Source organism: Lethenteron reissneri, chromosome 29 (assembly GCF_015708825.2).
Source record: "Lethenteron reissneri isolate LAM-NWPU_2019-01 chromosome 29, ASM1570882v1, whole genome shotgun sequence".
NCBI lineage: Eukaryota > Metazoa > Chordata > Hyperoartia > Petromyzontiformes > Petromyzontidae > Lethenteron > Lethenteron reissneri.
Genome location: NC_083807.1, coordinates 14,935,507 through 14,952,169, shown reverse-complemented (window position 1 = coordinate 14,952,169; position 16,663 = coordinate 14,935,507). Strand labels below are relative to the sequence as shown.

At 46.5% G+C, this 16,663-nt stretch overlaps 1 protein-coding gene across 3 annotated transcripts in view; it reads left to right on the top strand.

Moving 5' to 3' along the window:
* Positions 1 to 16,663, top strand: part of LOC133349287 (plectin-like) — a 40,285-nt gene extending 23,622 nt beyond the window's left edge. Inside the window, exons 9-16 of one of the 3 annotated variants that reach the window (XM_061562666.1) lie at positions 64 to 216; positions 2,296 to 2,453; positions 3,297 to 3,423; positions 5,420 to 5,603; positions 6,556 to 6,701; positions 7,355 to 8,662; positions 11,265 to 14,258; positions 14,736 to 16,663. In XM_061562666.1, coding sequence (XP_061418650.1) covers positions 64 to 216; positions 2,296 to 2,453; positions 3,297 to 3,423; positions 5,420 to 5,603; positions 6,556 to 6,701; positions 7,355 to 8,662; positions 11,265 to 14,258; positions 14,736 to 15,569 — 5,904 coding nt within the window. In that variant the 3' untranslated portion in view covers positions 15,570 to 16,663. Of the gene's footprint in view, positions 1 to 63; positions 217 to 2,295; positions 2,454 to 3,296; positions 3,424 to 5,419; positions 5,604 to 6,555; positions 6,732 to 7,354; positions 8,663 to 11,264; positions 14,259 to 14,735 lie in introns of all 3 variants that reach the window. The other 2 variants (XM_061562667.1, XM_061562665.1) reach the window with 2 other exon arrangements.

Genomic DNA, 16,663 nt, shown 5'->3' with positions numbered 1-16,663 from the left:
ATAAACGGTGCCTTTCCAAAACCCCCTTGCCGATACTGCACTTTTAACCGAGGGCCCTTGTAGGTAATCCTGGAGCGGCTGGAGGAGGTGGAGGTGGCCGTGGGAAACCTCTCCCGCAAGTCCACGCAGATCGTACAGCTCAAGCCACGCCGCCCCGACCACGCCGTCGCTGCCCCCCTGCCCATCAAGGCCATCTGCGATTACAAGCAGGACGGGGTGAGCCACCGCGGGGCCCGTCCGGTGCTCGCGCTCCGGTTGGGGCACCATGCTATGAACTCGCTCACAGCCAACATTGGTGGCAGATATCTGAACCGGTCGTGGGCCTCCCTTTGGTCGACTCGGCCTTAAATGAGTACCTCTGAGCGGTGTGTGAACATCAGCACCGGGGAGACTAAGTTGGCCGGGCATGGTGCTGGCCACCCCACCCCTTTGTGTGCCCTGTCGGCCTTTATAGGTGCTCGCTAACTTTCCCTAACAGTCTGTTCAAGGCTAGATGAGGCATCTTTGTACGTACTGCTTCTCAACTTTTTTGTCGTGTGTGTTTTATTACAATGGGCTTATTTCACTTTCTGATCTATGTAATATTTTATTATCGTGAGCGACTGTTTTTTTTGGCTACCAGTGCTATGCACACGGTACCACATCAGTAGTCTCAGAGTTATAGATCTACATGCAGCGTACAGGCATTATTGGTGTTAAACAAACACGTTTCCATCGAGAGCACTTGCATATAGAGAACTTGTGTTATAAAGACATAATTATTGTAAAGCTGAGGTAATCAAGTGACGTTTTATTTTTCAAAATTATTCTTTTGAAGTATATTGCCAAAAATAAGGGGATGTGTCATGGAGAAACTGTCAAACTCTTTCTGCAGTAAAATTCTACATGATAAGTGGGCCTCGACAAACTTTGCCTGTTTGCCTTTTGAGAGAAACAAACTAAAAATCATCATTAAAACTTATTGACGGTAAATACAACCGCAACACCCGTCAGAATAAGTGACCACGTTCAGCGTCACGCCTACATTAATTAGCTTTGGTTATGTTGAGGAATCTTGCACACTCAATGCTAATTTTAAAACTAACACGTTGCTTTACAGTAGCATTGATTTCACGCCAGTGTTCCTTTGGGTTAACACCTTTAAAGTTTGCAATATTGCGGTTTACTTCTTTGGGAAAACATACAAATCTTCAGGGTTTTTCTTTTTTATTTAAACCAGATTTTGAGCTTCGCTTTTAACATGAGTTTATGAATGCAATTTGCTAAGTAAACGTTTAAGTGTAACCGTAAGCCTAGGACTAATTAATCAATGACATTCCGTAAAAATTATATATTTTATTATGGATAAGTTACAGATTCAAAATATTGGTATTTAAGTCATGATGTGTTTGCAATGTAAGATGTGAATTGAGACCATGGCCAACCCTTGCAAATGAGATGTTCCATCTCAAGGGATTATCCGGATGAAATATTTAAATATCTTAAAAGTAAAATACATAAAAAATAGCATACAATACATAATTCAATTCATAGCTGTAGAGTATATGATAATATCAGGTTATGATCATTAATGGATCAATGCTTATTTAATGTACAATGCTTATTTAATGTACTGTGTTTGTAAGACCTGCTTTATGTAAACAGATATACAAATTTAGCAAGGTTGTTTTTTGTGGTTCCAATTTTAGCAAATTTCTTTCCTGCATTTCAGTTAAGAATCAGGATGACACTGTTTGACATTAAGTCCGTATAGAAGTCAGTGGGACACATCATTGACGTGAAAGGAAGAGACCTTGTAGTGCGCACAGTCTGCTGTAATGACGTACACTCGCATCTGATGCCTGCACAGACAATCACATTTATTGGCATTTTTTTACCTTTTTATCTGGCAACAAAACTGACACCTTTTTTACAAGGAGTCATGTTTGCAATGACCACAATACCTGCGGTCGGAATGCAAACCAAAAACACAACTCTGATAATGTATGCACTGTCCTTGATATTGATTGGTCCACACCCGAGACAGCTTTCCTTAGAGCCTAGTCTCACATGGTGTTGGGCCAGATGACGCCAAAAGGCGCACAACTCAAAGACAATGCACCATCAGAGTATGAGAGCTCAGGGTAAGCATTTACACCATTAGAACCTCCTTTGCCAGTAGCAATTATTCACCTCTTGTGGCAAAACTGCAACGTCGGCCAAAGTGGCAGAAATCTTTTCTTTTTTCCCCTAAAAAAAATGTTTCTCGTAAAAAAAGAGTCTCCTCATGAACGAGGCTCGTTCTTGCCCACTCAGGTGTGCGTGTGCCAGAAGGACCAGGCGTACTTCCTCCAGGACAACTCACGGCGAGTGTGCTGGCGCGTGTTCCTGCCGGGCGGAACGCAAGCCACCGTGCCCTCCGTATGCTACATCATCCTGCCTCCCAACGGGGAGGCTATCGCTGCCTCAGAGAGGTAGTCGAGGCCGCCCCGGTCGATGTGCTCTCGGGTTGTGTTGTTGTTGTCCATAGCCACTGCCACATAGCCCCCAGCCCCCCCAAAGACAAAGACCCCCCGTGTAGCCTGTAACAGACTGTTGGGGCAAGTGCTATTAGCGAGCACCGACGAAGGCCGGCACAGCACACGAGGGGGTGGGTGGCCAGCACCACGCCCGGCCGCCTTTGTCTCCCTCGTGACGATGTTTACACATGGCAGATAATCGTCACTGGTGTTGGCCATGAGAGGGAATCGAACCCGGGTCGCTGGGTTCATAGTGCAGCGTAGCGCTCACCGCTACCCCCCCCGCCTCTGCCACACACACCCCCCCGTTTCATGGTTGAACCTCAGTAGTGCTTGGATGCGTGGCCACCATCCACAGCAAGCTGTTATAGGCTGCGCGTTGCTCGCTTTCAGATGCGCTCCTGCGGCCGTCTGGAATGCTCTTCCTTCTGACATTAGGAAGCCAGTGGAGCTGTGCACTTTTAAATCATCTAGATTGAAAATTAATTTCTTTAGAATTGCTTTTTGTGTGAAGTTTGTTGTTCTTCCCTCGCACCTCCGACTCTCACGGTTGGCTACGTACGGTGCGAAAGAAGTTCAACATAAGTACATATTTACGGGTAGCCAGGGGTCACGGGGAAATCATTACAAACCTCAAGAAAATGTCCGCATCATTGGTGTGTGGAGTGTGGACCTGACATAGTTTGTTGTCCTTCCCCGCACCTCTGATTGGCACGGTTGGCTACGTATGGTGCGAAAGAGGTTCATCATACAAACATACATGTGCGGGCTGTCCTTGCGTTTGCCTTATGCTGGCAGGCTGCAGGAGATGCTGAATGACGTGCGGAGGCTGTGGAGGCAGGTGCATGCGGACATGGAGGCTGCGCTGCTCTGGCACACGCTGCGAGAGGAGGTCACCACCGTGCACACGTGGACACTCACAGTGGTGCGTAAAAACCAAGATCCCCCCATATAGCCGAAACAGATTGTTGGGGCAAGTGTTGTTAGTGATCACCTATGAAGCCCGGAATGGTACATGAGGCGGTGGGATGGCCAGCACCACGTGCGAGTGATGATCTTTACACACCGCACCAGGTACTCATTTGAGTCAGAGTCGTCCTAGGGGAGGCTTAAGACCGATTCAGATATTCGTCACCGATGTTGGCCATGAGCGGGAACCGAAATCGGGCCGCCGGGTTCGTAACGCAGCACTAACCGCTGTACCACCGCTCCCCGCCAACATTCCGCGTCGGTTCACCTACGCTCGGCCAGGCGACCGCGGAAAAGGCAACCGCAGGAATGCACGTGTACACGCGTTGGTCGCATACCGTCTAGGTCAGCGATTGTCAATCTTTTTTCCATTCCGCGGCACGCACTTGGGAGCTTAGCTCGATCTTTGCAGCTGCTCTCCTTTGCTGTCTTTTTTTTATTTAAAAATGAGCAAGGCTTATGAGAAGAGGATGTGTGGAAAAAATGGTTCGATGCTGCATAATTCAAAATACGAGTGTGCTGTGATGATGGTGCAATGGGTATGTTTATTATAATGCTTATGAGAAGATGAGAAACAAGTGATTACGTGTTGCTTGATTAATATTTTAGTGTGGTGTGATGATGTGTGATGTGTAGACACTTTGGAGTGGTTCTGCTATGAAAGGATAAACAAATTTTTTTTTTATTCGACCAGGTAAGGCCCACTGAGCTTCATAGCTCTTTTTCAGAAGCAGCCTGGCCCCAAATGGTAGCTCAGTGAAGTGGATTATCATTTGTAAAATGTATAATCATTTGAAAATTATAATAAAAAATATAACAGCAATGTGTGCTGGGAATCTCCCGAAAGTTGCTGCTCAATATTACCATCAGATTGATTGTTTTATGTTTGTTATGAAGGGACTGGGTTGTAGGGAGACCAAGTGGGCTTTACCTGATGGAAATAAAATTTTGGTTTGATTTGTATCTTTTTAGTGATTTGTTTACCTTTCCTATACTTTTCACTCCTCTCGTGTTTTTCTATTGTTGTAGCATTCTGACCGGCCCGGCTGGACATAGAGCTTCAAAGCTCATCAGATTCCTCCAGTATCAACACATATTCTGATTCTGAAGTTCAACCAAACCTGGTGGCGTAGGCGGAAGGTTTTATTGGGTTGGAAGTGCTGGGGACATCGAGTGGTGACATATCTTATGCTGTTAAAACGATGTGTCTCAGATGCTTTATCATTGTGCTCAAATCTTATGAGAACACATTATTTCCCTGTCACTTAATGCCTTCTTAATGCCTTCAGTTACAGAAGAGAGCAGAATACCGGTCCCCATTGGAACTAAACATTGTCATTAAATATAGAGTTATTGCATGCACTCAATACATATTTTGTTGTATTTTCCGCACGTAATTAACTATTTTAAATGGATGTCAATTACCTGAAAATGGTATGCTCATTTTCCATTTAGGCTCATGCAGTGGCCAAAACGTGACTAAAAAGAAAATAATACCAACACAATGGCACAAAAAATGAGAGAGAGAGAAAAGAGAGGAGATTCTTGATTTGAAATGTGAGCCCAAATTATGGCAATTTACCGGATGGCTGGGGTGGGAGGCGTATCATCATCTCCCCAGTATTTACATGTGAACTGCAGTGTTTCCAGCTTAGACATTTTGTGGCTATATCTGCCGACTTGTTGGGCTTTTCCCAAGCGTCAACACTTAGACAAAGCCTCACATTGGGTGAATGTCTGGTGCGAAGACGTTTTACAGCTGCAGCAGTGAGTGCAGGTTTGCATTGTAGATCCTCTGTGCGTTTCATGGCTGGTTGTCTCGTGACACTATTGATGGCCTTGGATGGTTCATTTGGTGACATGCAGTGATTCTCCGAGGTTTGCTCGGTGCCCTCTCCACTTCGAGGAGTTGGCAAATGCTGACGGACGGTCCCTCCACCCCCGTCTCCCAGTTCAAGAGGATGAAGGAGGAGGAGCACATGAGCGTGATGAGCAACTTGCAGGAGCACTACGAGGAGTTCCAGGGCACCCAGAGCACTTGCGAGATCCTGGGCGACGAGAACTACGCTCACATGGAGGCCAACGTGTGGGCCACGCAGCAGCACTACAAGAACCTCCTCAAGGCCATCGGGCAAGGTACAGCAAATCGCTTTGTTTCTGTTAACACGTAGGCATTCACGACCGATATTATGATTCGCTATTATATTTTTGGGGTGTGAGTATAATGTCAATTAGAGTTTTCGGCCTATTTTCGCCACCAGTAGGTGCACTTTGCTCATAATCAGAATCTTGATCAGAATCTTTATTTAGACTGCAGGGGGAATCCGATGAGCTATGGAGCTCTTTGTTCACAGATGTCCAGTTTGGGTTGCGGGTCAGCAAGTTGGGGTATTGTTAAGCAATTTAACCATGCAAATTGTAACCAATCAATCTGTAATTAAGTTAAATGTTTAATCCAGGTTCACCTGCATGGCTGACATCACGGCACCTAACTAATCGCCCAGGCACTGAAGCGTGGTTCACTCGAGACATGAACTTTTGCTAAACCTGATGATGATGCTGGTTCAAATGTCAATATAAAATTCGTACAGTGCATAATTGTTGAGTTATACTTGCTTTTCAACGGAACCGCTTTGCTAAAAAAACATCAGGGTGTCAAACTTGATTTGGTTGGCTGTGTCTGCTGATGGATGGTGCATAGCCCTCATTCACATGATATACCCACAAGATCGGAACCCCCCACCCTCCTCCTCCCTCCTAAAACACCCCCCCAAAAACCTAATTATGAATGAGTTAATCGATAACGTGGCCACCCAAAGAAAATTCAAGGTGATTTCTCACTCAGGGGGGAGCCCACTTTCTCCCCTACTTTAAACCCAGATGCGTAATGTTGGGAATGGCACTTTCTGTACCCCTCCTCCCACCTCGTGCTGAAGTTTTGTGCTCTGTACCAGGCTCCTACAATACAAATATATATACATTTTTTTCAAATTGATTTCTCACTCGTATGAAGATCACCTTGATATTTCCCCCCCTCCCCGCTTAGTCATTGCCATGGGCATTTATTTTCTGCGCGGTTCTGCGACAGCCTATACGCCCCCTCCAGCCCGGGCGAGGGCGAGGAAGCCCTCTGAGGTGAGCGTGGAGCTGCGGGGAGACGGCGTCTCTCCTCACCCTCTGCCCCGCGATGGAGGAGAAGGCGACCCAACACGCCATGGGGCCTCACAAGCCGCGGCAAGCCATCTTTACGGCAACCCCCCGACTGTTCGTTTTAAATGTCACTGTGTGTTGTTGTTGTATACGCACGTGTGTTGAACTTTCTTTCGCACCGTGTGTAGCCAGCCATGCTCGTCGGAGGTGCGGAAAAAATCGTGAAGGGAGGAGTTGCGCTGTGATTGTCGGTTGAGCATCTGCAAAGTCAATGAACATTTAAAAGAAGAATTTGTATATTTATCATGACAATCTAGTCAATTGTGTTGACAGTAAATAATAGTAGGATGTTGACGCTGTGTATAAAGGTTAAGGTGCAGCTCTGAAATGATGAGCTCCTGCCACTGCTGACAGGAGGGCTTTCACGAGAAGAGCTGTAGAGAGCCTATCTCGGGGGTGCTTTGGCCTACTCTTCCACATTGACCAGACATCTTGGAATGGGTGGGAGTACCCACACTTTACCCCATTACACGCAACCTGTCGATCGACTAACTGTGGTGTACAGTAATGTCATATTATATTAGTCTTCTTTATTTTATGTTAATATATATTTACATGTAATTGATTTGCTATTCCTCATGGCTATATATTATATCACAACTAACATGCCATTACATTGGCTGCTAATAATAATAATAATAATTTTGCTCATTGTATTTTCCTGTTTGTATTTGCAGAGTTTTACAGGAAATGATGAGAACCATGATGTAACAAAGGAAGATGTAGTTGACATCACACCCCAAAAGTCTTTAGCCAGGGCACTTCAGGAAGATGTCATAATCTCTGTTGAGGTGAGCCAAGAGCAGGCTCGACCAGCTGTAACCCAACTAACCGCGTCCCAACGCGGCGGAGACACCAGCGGCACACCGACGGACGAGCCAGGATATGAGCTGTGTCACGTCGAAGCAAAAACGGTCACAGAGGAGCAGCAAGTGATAACAATGACCCAGGAGCTCCACAGCAGCAGCATGGTCGTAACGAAGAGTGCAGCGCAGAGCCAGGAGGAAAGCTACAAGAACGCAGAGATCACGGCCCACATCGAGAAGCTGAAAGCTGAGATGGCTAAGCTGTTTGGGGACAAAGCAAACATGGAGGAGGAGATGAGTCAGCTGAGAAGAGTCGCCGCGGAGACGGAGAGGTTGAAGCGGCGCGCTGAGGAGGAGGCAGTACGCCAGAGGATGCTGGCGGAGCGTGCCATGCAGGAAAAGTGCGGGGCGGAGGAGAAAGTGCTCGCTCTGGCCCGAGCGGAGAAGGAAGCGGCAGCGTTGTACCAGTCGGCGATGAGCGAGGTGGAGAAGCTGAGGCAGAAAGCGGAGGAGGCGCTGGGTCTCAAGCAGCAAGCGGAGAAAGAAGCCCATCGGCTCTCCAGGCTCAGAAAGGAGGCCATGGAAATCAAGCAAATGAGTTGGCAGCATCGGGAAGAGAGTGCCGCCGGCGATTTGTCCGGTCGATGTGTCAGGGCGGCGCAGGTGCGCCTGGAGAATGTGAACATCATCATGTCGCAGGTGGACGAGGCCAAGGTGGAAGCGGACCGACAGACGGCCCGGTACCAGCGGCAGCTGGACGAGGTGCATCGGCTGAAGGCTCTGGCGGAAGGAGAGGCGGCGGCGAGGGCCCGGGCCCAGGCCGAGGCGGAGTCTCTGCGGCACGAGGCGGAGAGGGCGGCTCAGCAGCGGGGCGAGGCGGAGACGCGGGCCCTGCACCTGCGGGAGTGTGCGGAGCGAGAGATGGAGCGGCAGCGCGCGGTGCTGGAGGAGACGGCGGCGCAGAGGGAGGGCGCCGAGCGGGAGCTGGCTGGGTTCAGGGCCCTGCTGCGGGAGATGCGGGGCCAGCAGCTGCAGCTCGCCGGGGAAAAGGAGGAGCTCCGGGCGGAGGTCAGGGACGTCACGCTCAAGAAGGAGAAGGTGGAAGCTGAACTGCAGACGCTCAGGGCGCAGATGCTGGAAATGCAGAGGGGCAGCTCTGCAAGCCAAAGCCAGCAGCAGGTTTTTTTAAATTATTATTTTTTGTCTTGGTCGTTGAATTGCTCATTTATGGAAGGGAGGAATTCCTTGGGAAGGAAAATTAAGTTTGGATTGATTTTCCATTTATGGGGCAAGACCTGTTTTGTATGATTCTGTTCAAACATTCAGTTGCATTTTTTTCTTTTTTTTTTAGAAGAGAACATATTTTTTTTGTAATGTATTAACCCAAAATTTAATTACAAAAACTTTATTGAAATCTAAAAATGCCTTATCCATTTCATTGCATACTTCGTTTAACAATAACATCATTAGTGACGCTGACGCCAGGGATTTGTCCTTGGAGTGCACGCAATGTCTTTCTGAAGCGTACAGCTCACCGCTGCATTACTTTGTTTCATTGGGCTGCTCACCTTGGGCCCCTGGGGTCACTTGACACAATGCTCCTTTTTGCTGCCTTTCATCTGAGGCTAAAATCTTTTTTTCTCTTCCGTTTTTTTGTGTTTTTACATATATATGTTTGCGGTTTTTATCTATATTTACACACATAGTCAACTTTAGGGACTGTTAATGGTTTGTTGTCGTATGTATGTTGAACTTCTTTCGCACCGTACGTATCTAACCGTGCTAATCAGAGGTGCGGGGGAAGAACAAGAATATAAACACAAAAAGCAGTGAAAAAGAATTATCTTCAATCTAAATTTAAAAGTGCATAGCTCCAGTGGCTTCGTAATAACGGAAGGTAGAGCATTCCAGACGGCCGCAGTAGCACATCTGAAGGTGCACAATGCAGTGACCGTCTTTGTTCGATGGTTGAAAAAGGGTTAGGAATTTCTATATAAAAGCACATTCCTATATTTACACACATTGTCAACTTTAGTGACCGTTCATGCATCGTTGTTGTTGCCTGATCATTTTGTATTATTTCTTCACTGTAAATGCCAGACAATTCATTTCAAGCAGCGCAGATTCTTCCCTCGGCCTTTCGTGATTCTGCAAAAACTGAAATGTGTGGTGAAGCATGCATGGACAATCTGTGGCTCGCAGAAACTGAAGGCTTTCTCAGCCATTTCATTTTATGGGTCTGCAAACATTTCCTTAATGTACTACGAATGCTTTGTTATTTATTTCCATTGACATTTTCCCTTTCTCTTCCCCTTTGTTGTTGCTTGCTCGCCACGCTGGGCATTGTGTGCAGATGATTATATTAAAGTCGATTCTGCAAGCGCACACGCCTGTAACGGCATATATGAAACATGCCTGAAGTGTAAATTGCACAAAGCTATTTTAGTTGTGCTGCGTACAAACCATTTGATGTGTTCAAGAAGAGGTGAAATTGTTTTCGAGATATCTAAAATTCACATTGCACAGAAGTGCAGTGGTTGTACTTTACAACACAAATTTTAATAGCCCGTTATAAATAAATGGATCCTCCCATGATGTAGTGGTTAATACCCTGGAATTTCAATCCAGAGGTCACCGATTCGATCTCATGGCATGGCAGTTGAAAGAATCGCCAAGTTAAAAAGAAAAATCACGGCCCCTCGCCTCTTGTCCAACCATCAGTTTCTAAATGGGTACACCACAGTTAGTTGATTCAGAATCAGAATATTTATTTATACTGGAGGCATCTGGTGAGCTATAAAGCTCTTTTTCACAGATATCTAGTCAGGGCAGGTAAGGAACATGAACAAACAATACAATACCAAGTACAAGAAAAATAAACAAATCGCCCAAACACATACAGATAAAACTAAACCATCCCCATCCTACCAGACAATTCCCATTGAGGTATTCACTTATTTTTCAAAAGCGTGTGGTGGGTTAAAATGTGGGTGCTTAAACCTCTTCCTCGACGTCTGATGAGCATGGAAGAGTCGGCCAAAGTGCCCTCCAGAGGGCGTCTCTGCAGCTCCCTCGAACAGAGGCTCTTCCGCTAGTAACGGTGCGAGCAAGAAACTGCAGGGCTGCATCCTCAAGCTCAATAAGTAAATATTAATGCTCTTGCAAAGAAGGGGGTCAAAGTCAAACTAACTTTGGGATGATGCAATTTAGTGTAATCATTACAAGGTGTTAACTGTCTTGTGCGTGCGTGTGTTTGCATGTGTACGCAGCGGTCAGCGCGCTGTGCTACGGACTCGGCGACCCGGGTCGGATTCCCGCTCATGGCCAACACCAGTGACAATTATCTGAACCGGTCCTAGGCCTCCTCTAGGTCGACTCAGCCTAGAAAAATAGTACCTGGTGCGATGTGTAAACATTGCTACTGGGGAGACAAAGACGGCCAGGCGTGGTGCTGGCCACCCACCCCTCGTGTGCCGTGCTGGCCTTCATAGGTGCACCCTAACAGCACTTGCCCCAAGTCTGTTAAAGACTATACGGGGGTCTTTGTATTTACGCACCACTGTGAGTGTCCACGTGTGCACGGTGGTGACCTCTCACAGCGTGTACCAGAGCAGCGCAGCTTCCGTGTCCGCATGCACCTGCCTCCACAGCCTCCACAGCCTCCGCAAGCCATTCAGCATCTCCTGCAGCCTGCCAGCGTGCGCCAATTGTAGTCCATTACTTGTGATTGGAATATTGTATTGGTGAAAACTGATAATGTAATTGTTGTATTTTTACGCAGGAAACTCGGTATGGAGTCACCAAATGGGCAAGAGCAATACCAACTCAAGACCTTGAAGATGAACAAGAATTATCATCCAAAGATGATCCTGACACTGAAAGCTCTACACTTAGCCATGCTTTTAATACCAAATTCATTCCCCATGAGAACAATGTGGACACTGGAAGTTTAAAAAAGCAAGATGACATTCCTCCAGTGGTGAATCATCATCAGATTGCTGACGACAATTTTGAAGAGGCTGATGCAAATAGTGAAACATCCGATTTAGTTATTAAGCAACGGAGCCATGCTGTTCATTGTGGTGACATCTCACAACCGAGCCAAGGTGAGCAGTTAACAGAAACAACTCGGGAAGAGAATATCTATGTTTCGGCCTTTGAGGAACGTGTATACGAACCAAAGGTAGAACAATCTTGCTCAAGCCAGACTGTGGAGGAGAACACTCTTGAAAATAATTCAGAAGAACATGATTCAGAAGTGTCAACTTTGGATGGTCTTATCTCAAAGGTAACTGTGCACAAGGATATTGAGAAGCCAGGTTCAGGGGGTGATATTTCCTTAACATTGGTTGCGGAAGATATCATCTCAAAGCCAAGCTTGGAGGAAGATATTCTGGTAACAAGTGATGAAAAGCCCATCTCAATGTCAGCGCTAAATGACAGCATTTCGACTGTGGAGTTCAGCATAGAGGATATATCAAAATCGGATATTGAAGAAGATGCTTCAAATGCAGTGGAAGTACAAACAAACTTGGATGTAAGTGAAACTGTTACTGACATATCAATTGAAGACAACACCTCAATACCAACATTTGAAGGAGTCAACCCAACATCAACTGGAAATGAGAGTATTTTAAAACATGTCCAAAGTGTTGAAAACTATTTCGAAGAACCAACAACCTCTTTTGATTATGGATTGAATCCAAATGAAGAATATAGCAGCGATGAATCCCCTCTGGACGATAGCATCTCAGCATCAATTACGGATGGAAATATTACAAAAACACCAGTTGATGAAGTAATTTCACGTCCAGACCAGGGTGAAATCCTGTTAGAATCAAGCTTAACGCCAGAAGAGAATACCTGTGAACCAAGCGTAACTGTGGAAGAGAATGTCACAAACATATTGCTTGAAGAAAGAATATCGAGACGAACAGAGGAAGAAATTATCTCATTGTCAAACCAAGATGTAGAAAACAACAGCGCAATACCAACTACTGAGGGTGACATCGTTAAATCGACACTAAACAGTACCGAATTTGATTCAAGCATGGATGACAACACCTCAGATTCATCCTCGGAAGACACCTCAAACCAATTTGTGAAGGGCGGTTCAACACCAACCGTGGAAGGGAATTTCTCAAACACAAGTCCAGAAGGTGACATCTCGATCCCATTTCTTGAGGAGAACGTCTCAAGTCAATACGTGGAGGAATATATATGGAAACCCACCGTGGGTTCAAAAACATCCGACTCGCGAATGTCTGTCGCAAGAAGCGGTCCAAATGAAATGGTGATTCCTGGTCAAGTTGCTGAGGGGGTCAATGTTACCTATGCTCGTGCAGTTAATGGGTCTGATATGTTGGGAGAAGAAATTTCCGTTCAAAGAATTGCTGAAGCCAAGTTAGACGTTGACCCGAATGAAAACGGTTTTGGCAGTCATAATGAATCGGATGACATTGACGCAAACGTCATTGTTGAAACAAATATTCAGGAGCATCCTTCCCAGGAAAGAGATGTCGAGGTTGTAGTTGACAGTGTGGAGACAGAGAGATACTACTTCAGCAAATTGCTGTCGCAGGGTGGCGAAAACCAGGAAAATGCATTTAATAACAGAGAGCTGAATGCATTTGAAATAAAAATGGACATTAACAACGCACAGACATCTACCGATGCAGATTCTTCCACTGACTCTCATGGCTACGATGAAGCAATCCCTGAGCAATGGATATCAGTAACAGAAAATAAACTTTTCTTGGAGGAAACCGCCTACGTTCCTGGCCAAAGTCTACGATACGTTGAACGCCCGAGAATGTATGTGACGTCAGGTCAGGGTGAACATTACAGCATGGCAACCGACGGTGATTTTTCAGGGCTGAAATACAGTGACGAGTACCATGGGGGGTTTGGTGTGACTGGGGTTGCTCGGCAAATACTGCAAGAGTCATCTGTTGCTCCGGATATCAACAAAAGGCAAGTGGTAGTTGAACATGATTGGGTTCAGAGCTCAAATGAAGCAAGCGAGGAAATGAGAGACGCGGAAGTGACATTGGCCAGCGATAATCTTGTCCCACTATCGTACAACAGTTACCGACTTCCTCATGTGTTCACCACAGCGGGGCTACCTCAGCTGCATCCCGCGACAGAGAGCCAACCTAGTAAGGTGATATTATTTAATAATTCCAAAATGGCATCCAAGGGGTTATACTTTCCTCAGCTGCCTTCTGCAAGAATGAATCACGCCTCCGTTGGTGAATATGATAAAAACTACAGGGCGGAGAAAATCAGGAAGGAAGCAGAGGCCACTGTGCAAGACGGAAGTTCTTTTACGGAAAGGCCCACGAAAAATACTTTGGTTCATCAAAGCAGGAAAAAAACCAGCATGTTTCAAGGGGACAGCTCACTCGACGATAAGATTAAGTGCATGAAGAGCGAGCTGGAGCTACTGTTGCAGACCGTCAGTGAAACCAGTTCCGCTCGCCTGCATATACCACCGGCAAATGAGCGAATATACAGAGATGAGTATGACCCTTGTTTTCTAAATTCAGCTGCATCCGGTCATTCATCAACATTTACTCCTGGAGTGGGACTCAACAGCACGATGGATGTCAGCACCAGTTATGCGATCACCCAAGTGCAGGCTGCGTCACTTGAAGATCACTCTGCCAGGCACCGGGACAATGAATGCAGCGCGTGGGATTGCAATGCTCCTGCATTTTCGACAACGTACACAGGCACGCTTGAGAGGACATCTCTCGAAACAAAACCACAGGAGGTAGCGTATTTATTAATTTACTACTCACGTATTGTTCTGCTGTGTTTTAGGGCAATGTCTATGAGCACATTTGTAATAATACACTAATATGTCCGTATGTATGAGAACTTCTATCGCTCCGTGCAGAGCCAACCGTGCTTACTTGGTAATGCTTTAGAAGTGTGCAAGATCTTAATATCAAATAGTTGTGCACATACTGCAGTTATGTTTTTGATGTATTTCCGTGTGTGAATGTGTGCAGAGAATAGTGGCAGAGTGTTGAGTTCCTGGCCATGGAAACAGTCGCAATTATATCTGAGCAGTCCTGGGTCTCCCCAAGGTCAACTCAGACTTAAATGAGGGAGACAAAGGTGGCCAGGCACGGTGCTGGCTACAGCGCCCTACCGTGTCCCGTGCCACTTAAACACGTTCTCCAATGGGTGTTCTTCGTATGTGCAGCATTGAATACCTGCACGGGTATCTCTCTCCTCTTTTCAGGTCACTCTGCAAGGCCTGCGTGCGCCGGTGACGCTCAATGAGCTGATCTCGTCGAAGGTGATCGATCATAAAACGGCGACGCAAATCAAGAGCGGGGCCGTGACAGTCCAGGAGGCCTCGAGGCGGCTGGCGCCGTACCTGCAGGGCAACAAGGTCATCGGTGGCCTCTACATCGAATCGGTCAGGGAGAGGGTGTCCATCTACAACGCCATCCGGCGGCAGATCATCCGGCCCGGTTCGGGCCTCCAGCTGCTCGAAGCTCAGGCCGCCACGGGCTTCATCATCGAGCCCGAGACGCGGCGCAAGCTGAGCGTGGACGAGGCGATGCGCCACGGGGTCATTGGCCCGGAGTTCTACGACAAGCTGCTGTCGGCCGAGCAGGCCGTCACGGGCTACAAGGACCCGATTACCGGAGAGCACCTCTCGCTCTTCCAGGCCATGCAGCGTGGGATGATCGTGAGGGTGCACGGCCTGCGCCTGCTGGAGGCGCAGGTGGCCACCGGTGGAATCATCGACCCCACGTTCAGTCACCGCCTGCCGCTCGAGGTGGCGTACGCCAGGGGCCTCATCGACAGGGGCATCACGTGCACCCTGGCCGACCTGAGCGACGACAACAAGGGCTTCTTTGACCCTAACACCGACGAGAATCTCACGTACACGCAGCTGCAGCACCGCTGCGTCCCGGACCCCGTGGGCGATCTCCTGCTGCTGCCCCTCGTCCCGAAATCTGGCAGCAGGGCAGAGCCGGCGGACCTGCAGTTCGCTCACGGGAGGGTGAAGATATACCGGGACGTCAACAGTTTGTATCGCAAGATCGTGTCTTCGGTGCCGTAGTGAGGGCGGGAGCTGGTGCTGCCCGCGTGTGTAAAACCCAATTGTTGGATATGAAGCAAGCGGTGGCAGCGGCTCATTGTTGCTGCAGCATCTTCGGGGGGTGGGGGGGTAGATGGACAGCGACTGGACATCTGTGAAAAAAGAGCTTCATGGCTCATCGGATTCCTCCAGTATAAATAAACATAATGATCCTGAGAAGGCACCCTGCGCCAGCCGCAAACGTGTCTAGATATGGCTCTGGATGTATATGAAAATAGAGCAAGAGAGGAACGTATTCGTATTTTTCATTAAATAATTTTTCGTGATTTTTTTTGGTTGCAGCATCAATAGGTATGTAAGTCAGAAAGCATTCGTTAATTTTATAGAATATTTTTAAACGTTCATTATTTACTTATCCTAAGAGGAAAGGGATCCACCTGGCTGCCACGTATAAACTAGAACTTGCATAGAATGTGGACTTTTTAAAGCCATTATAAATACACACGTTCTATGTCTAACCCAATTTTAAAGGTTTACCTATTAGTTGTAAATATTTAAAATAGTCTACCAATGTCTAATCATTAATTATTTTAAGGCTATGTTTGAGCGATCTTGGTTGTATTAGGCACTGCAGGTGCCTACAGCTATTTGCATAAATAATGAGAAAGTATAACATTATACAACTTATAGTTTCCCTCTAGATTTTGGATTTGCGAGTTCGTTCTGGTTGGACTTTTATGCTATTTTTCTTGACCTATAGCTCGGTTGTATACCCATAAAACCAGCAGTGGCGGTACAATCGACTAATAAGTTACCTGTTGCAACAACACCTTTGGAACCAGCCCTATAATGTCGTCCTTTACACTGTTATATTTGCCAAAGAGTCATTTATAAGTCATGTCTGTATTAACACAACTTTGCCTTAATTCTTTGCATGTACCAAAAAATATCTACAAAAGCACTTGACCTTTTAAATACTAAATTATGCAAATATATAAACAAAAAAGCATAATATGCATGTAAACACAGCTGCATTTTGGTGTTGCTTTTCTCTTTTCAGAAGGCATGTCTATGCTCAAAGTTATTAATAAAGATACTCCTCTATAAAATGGGAA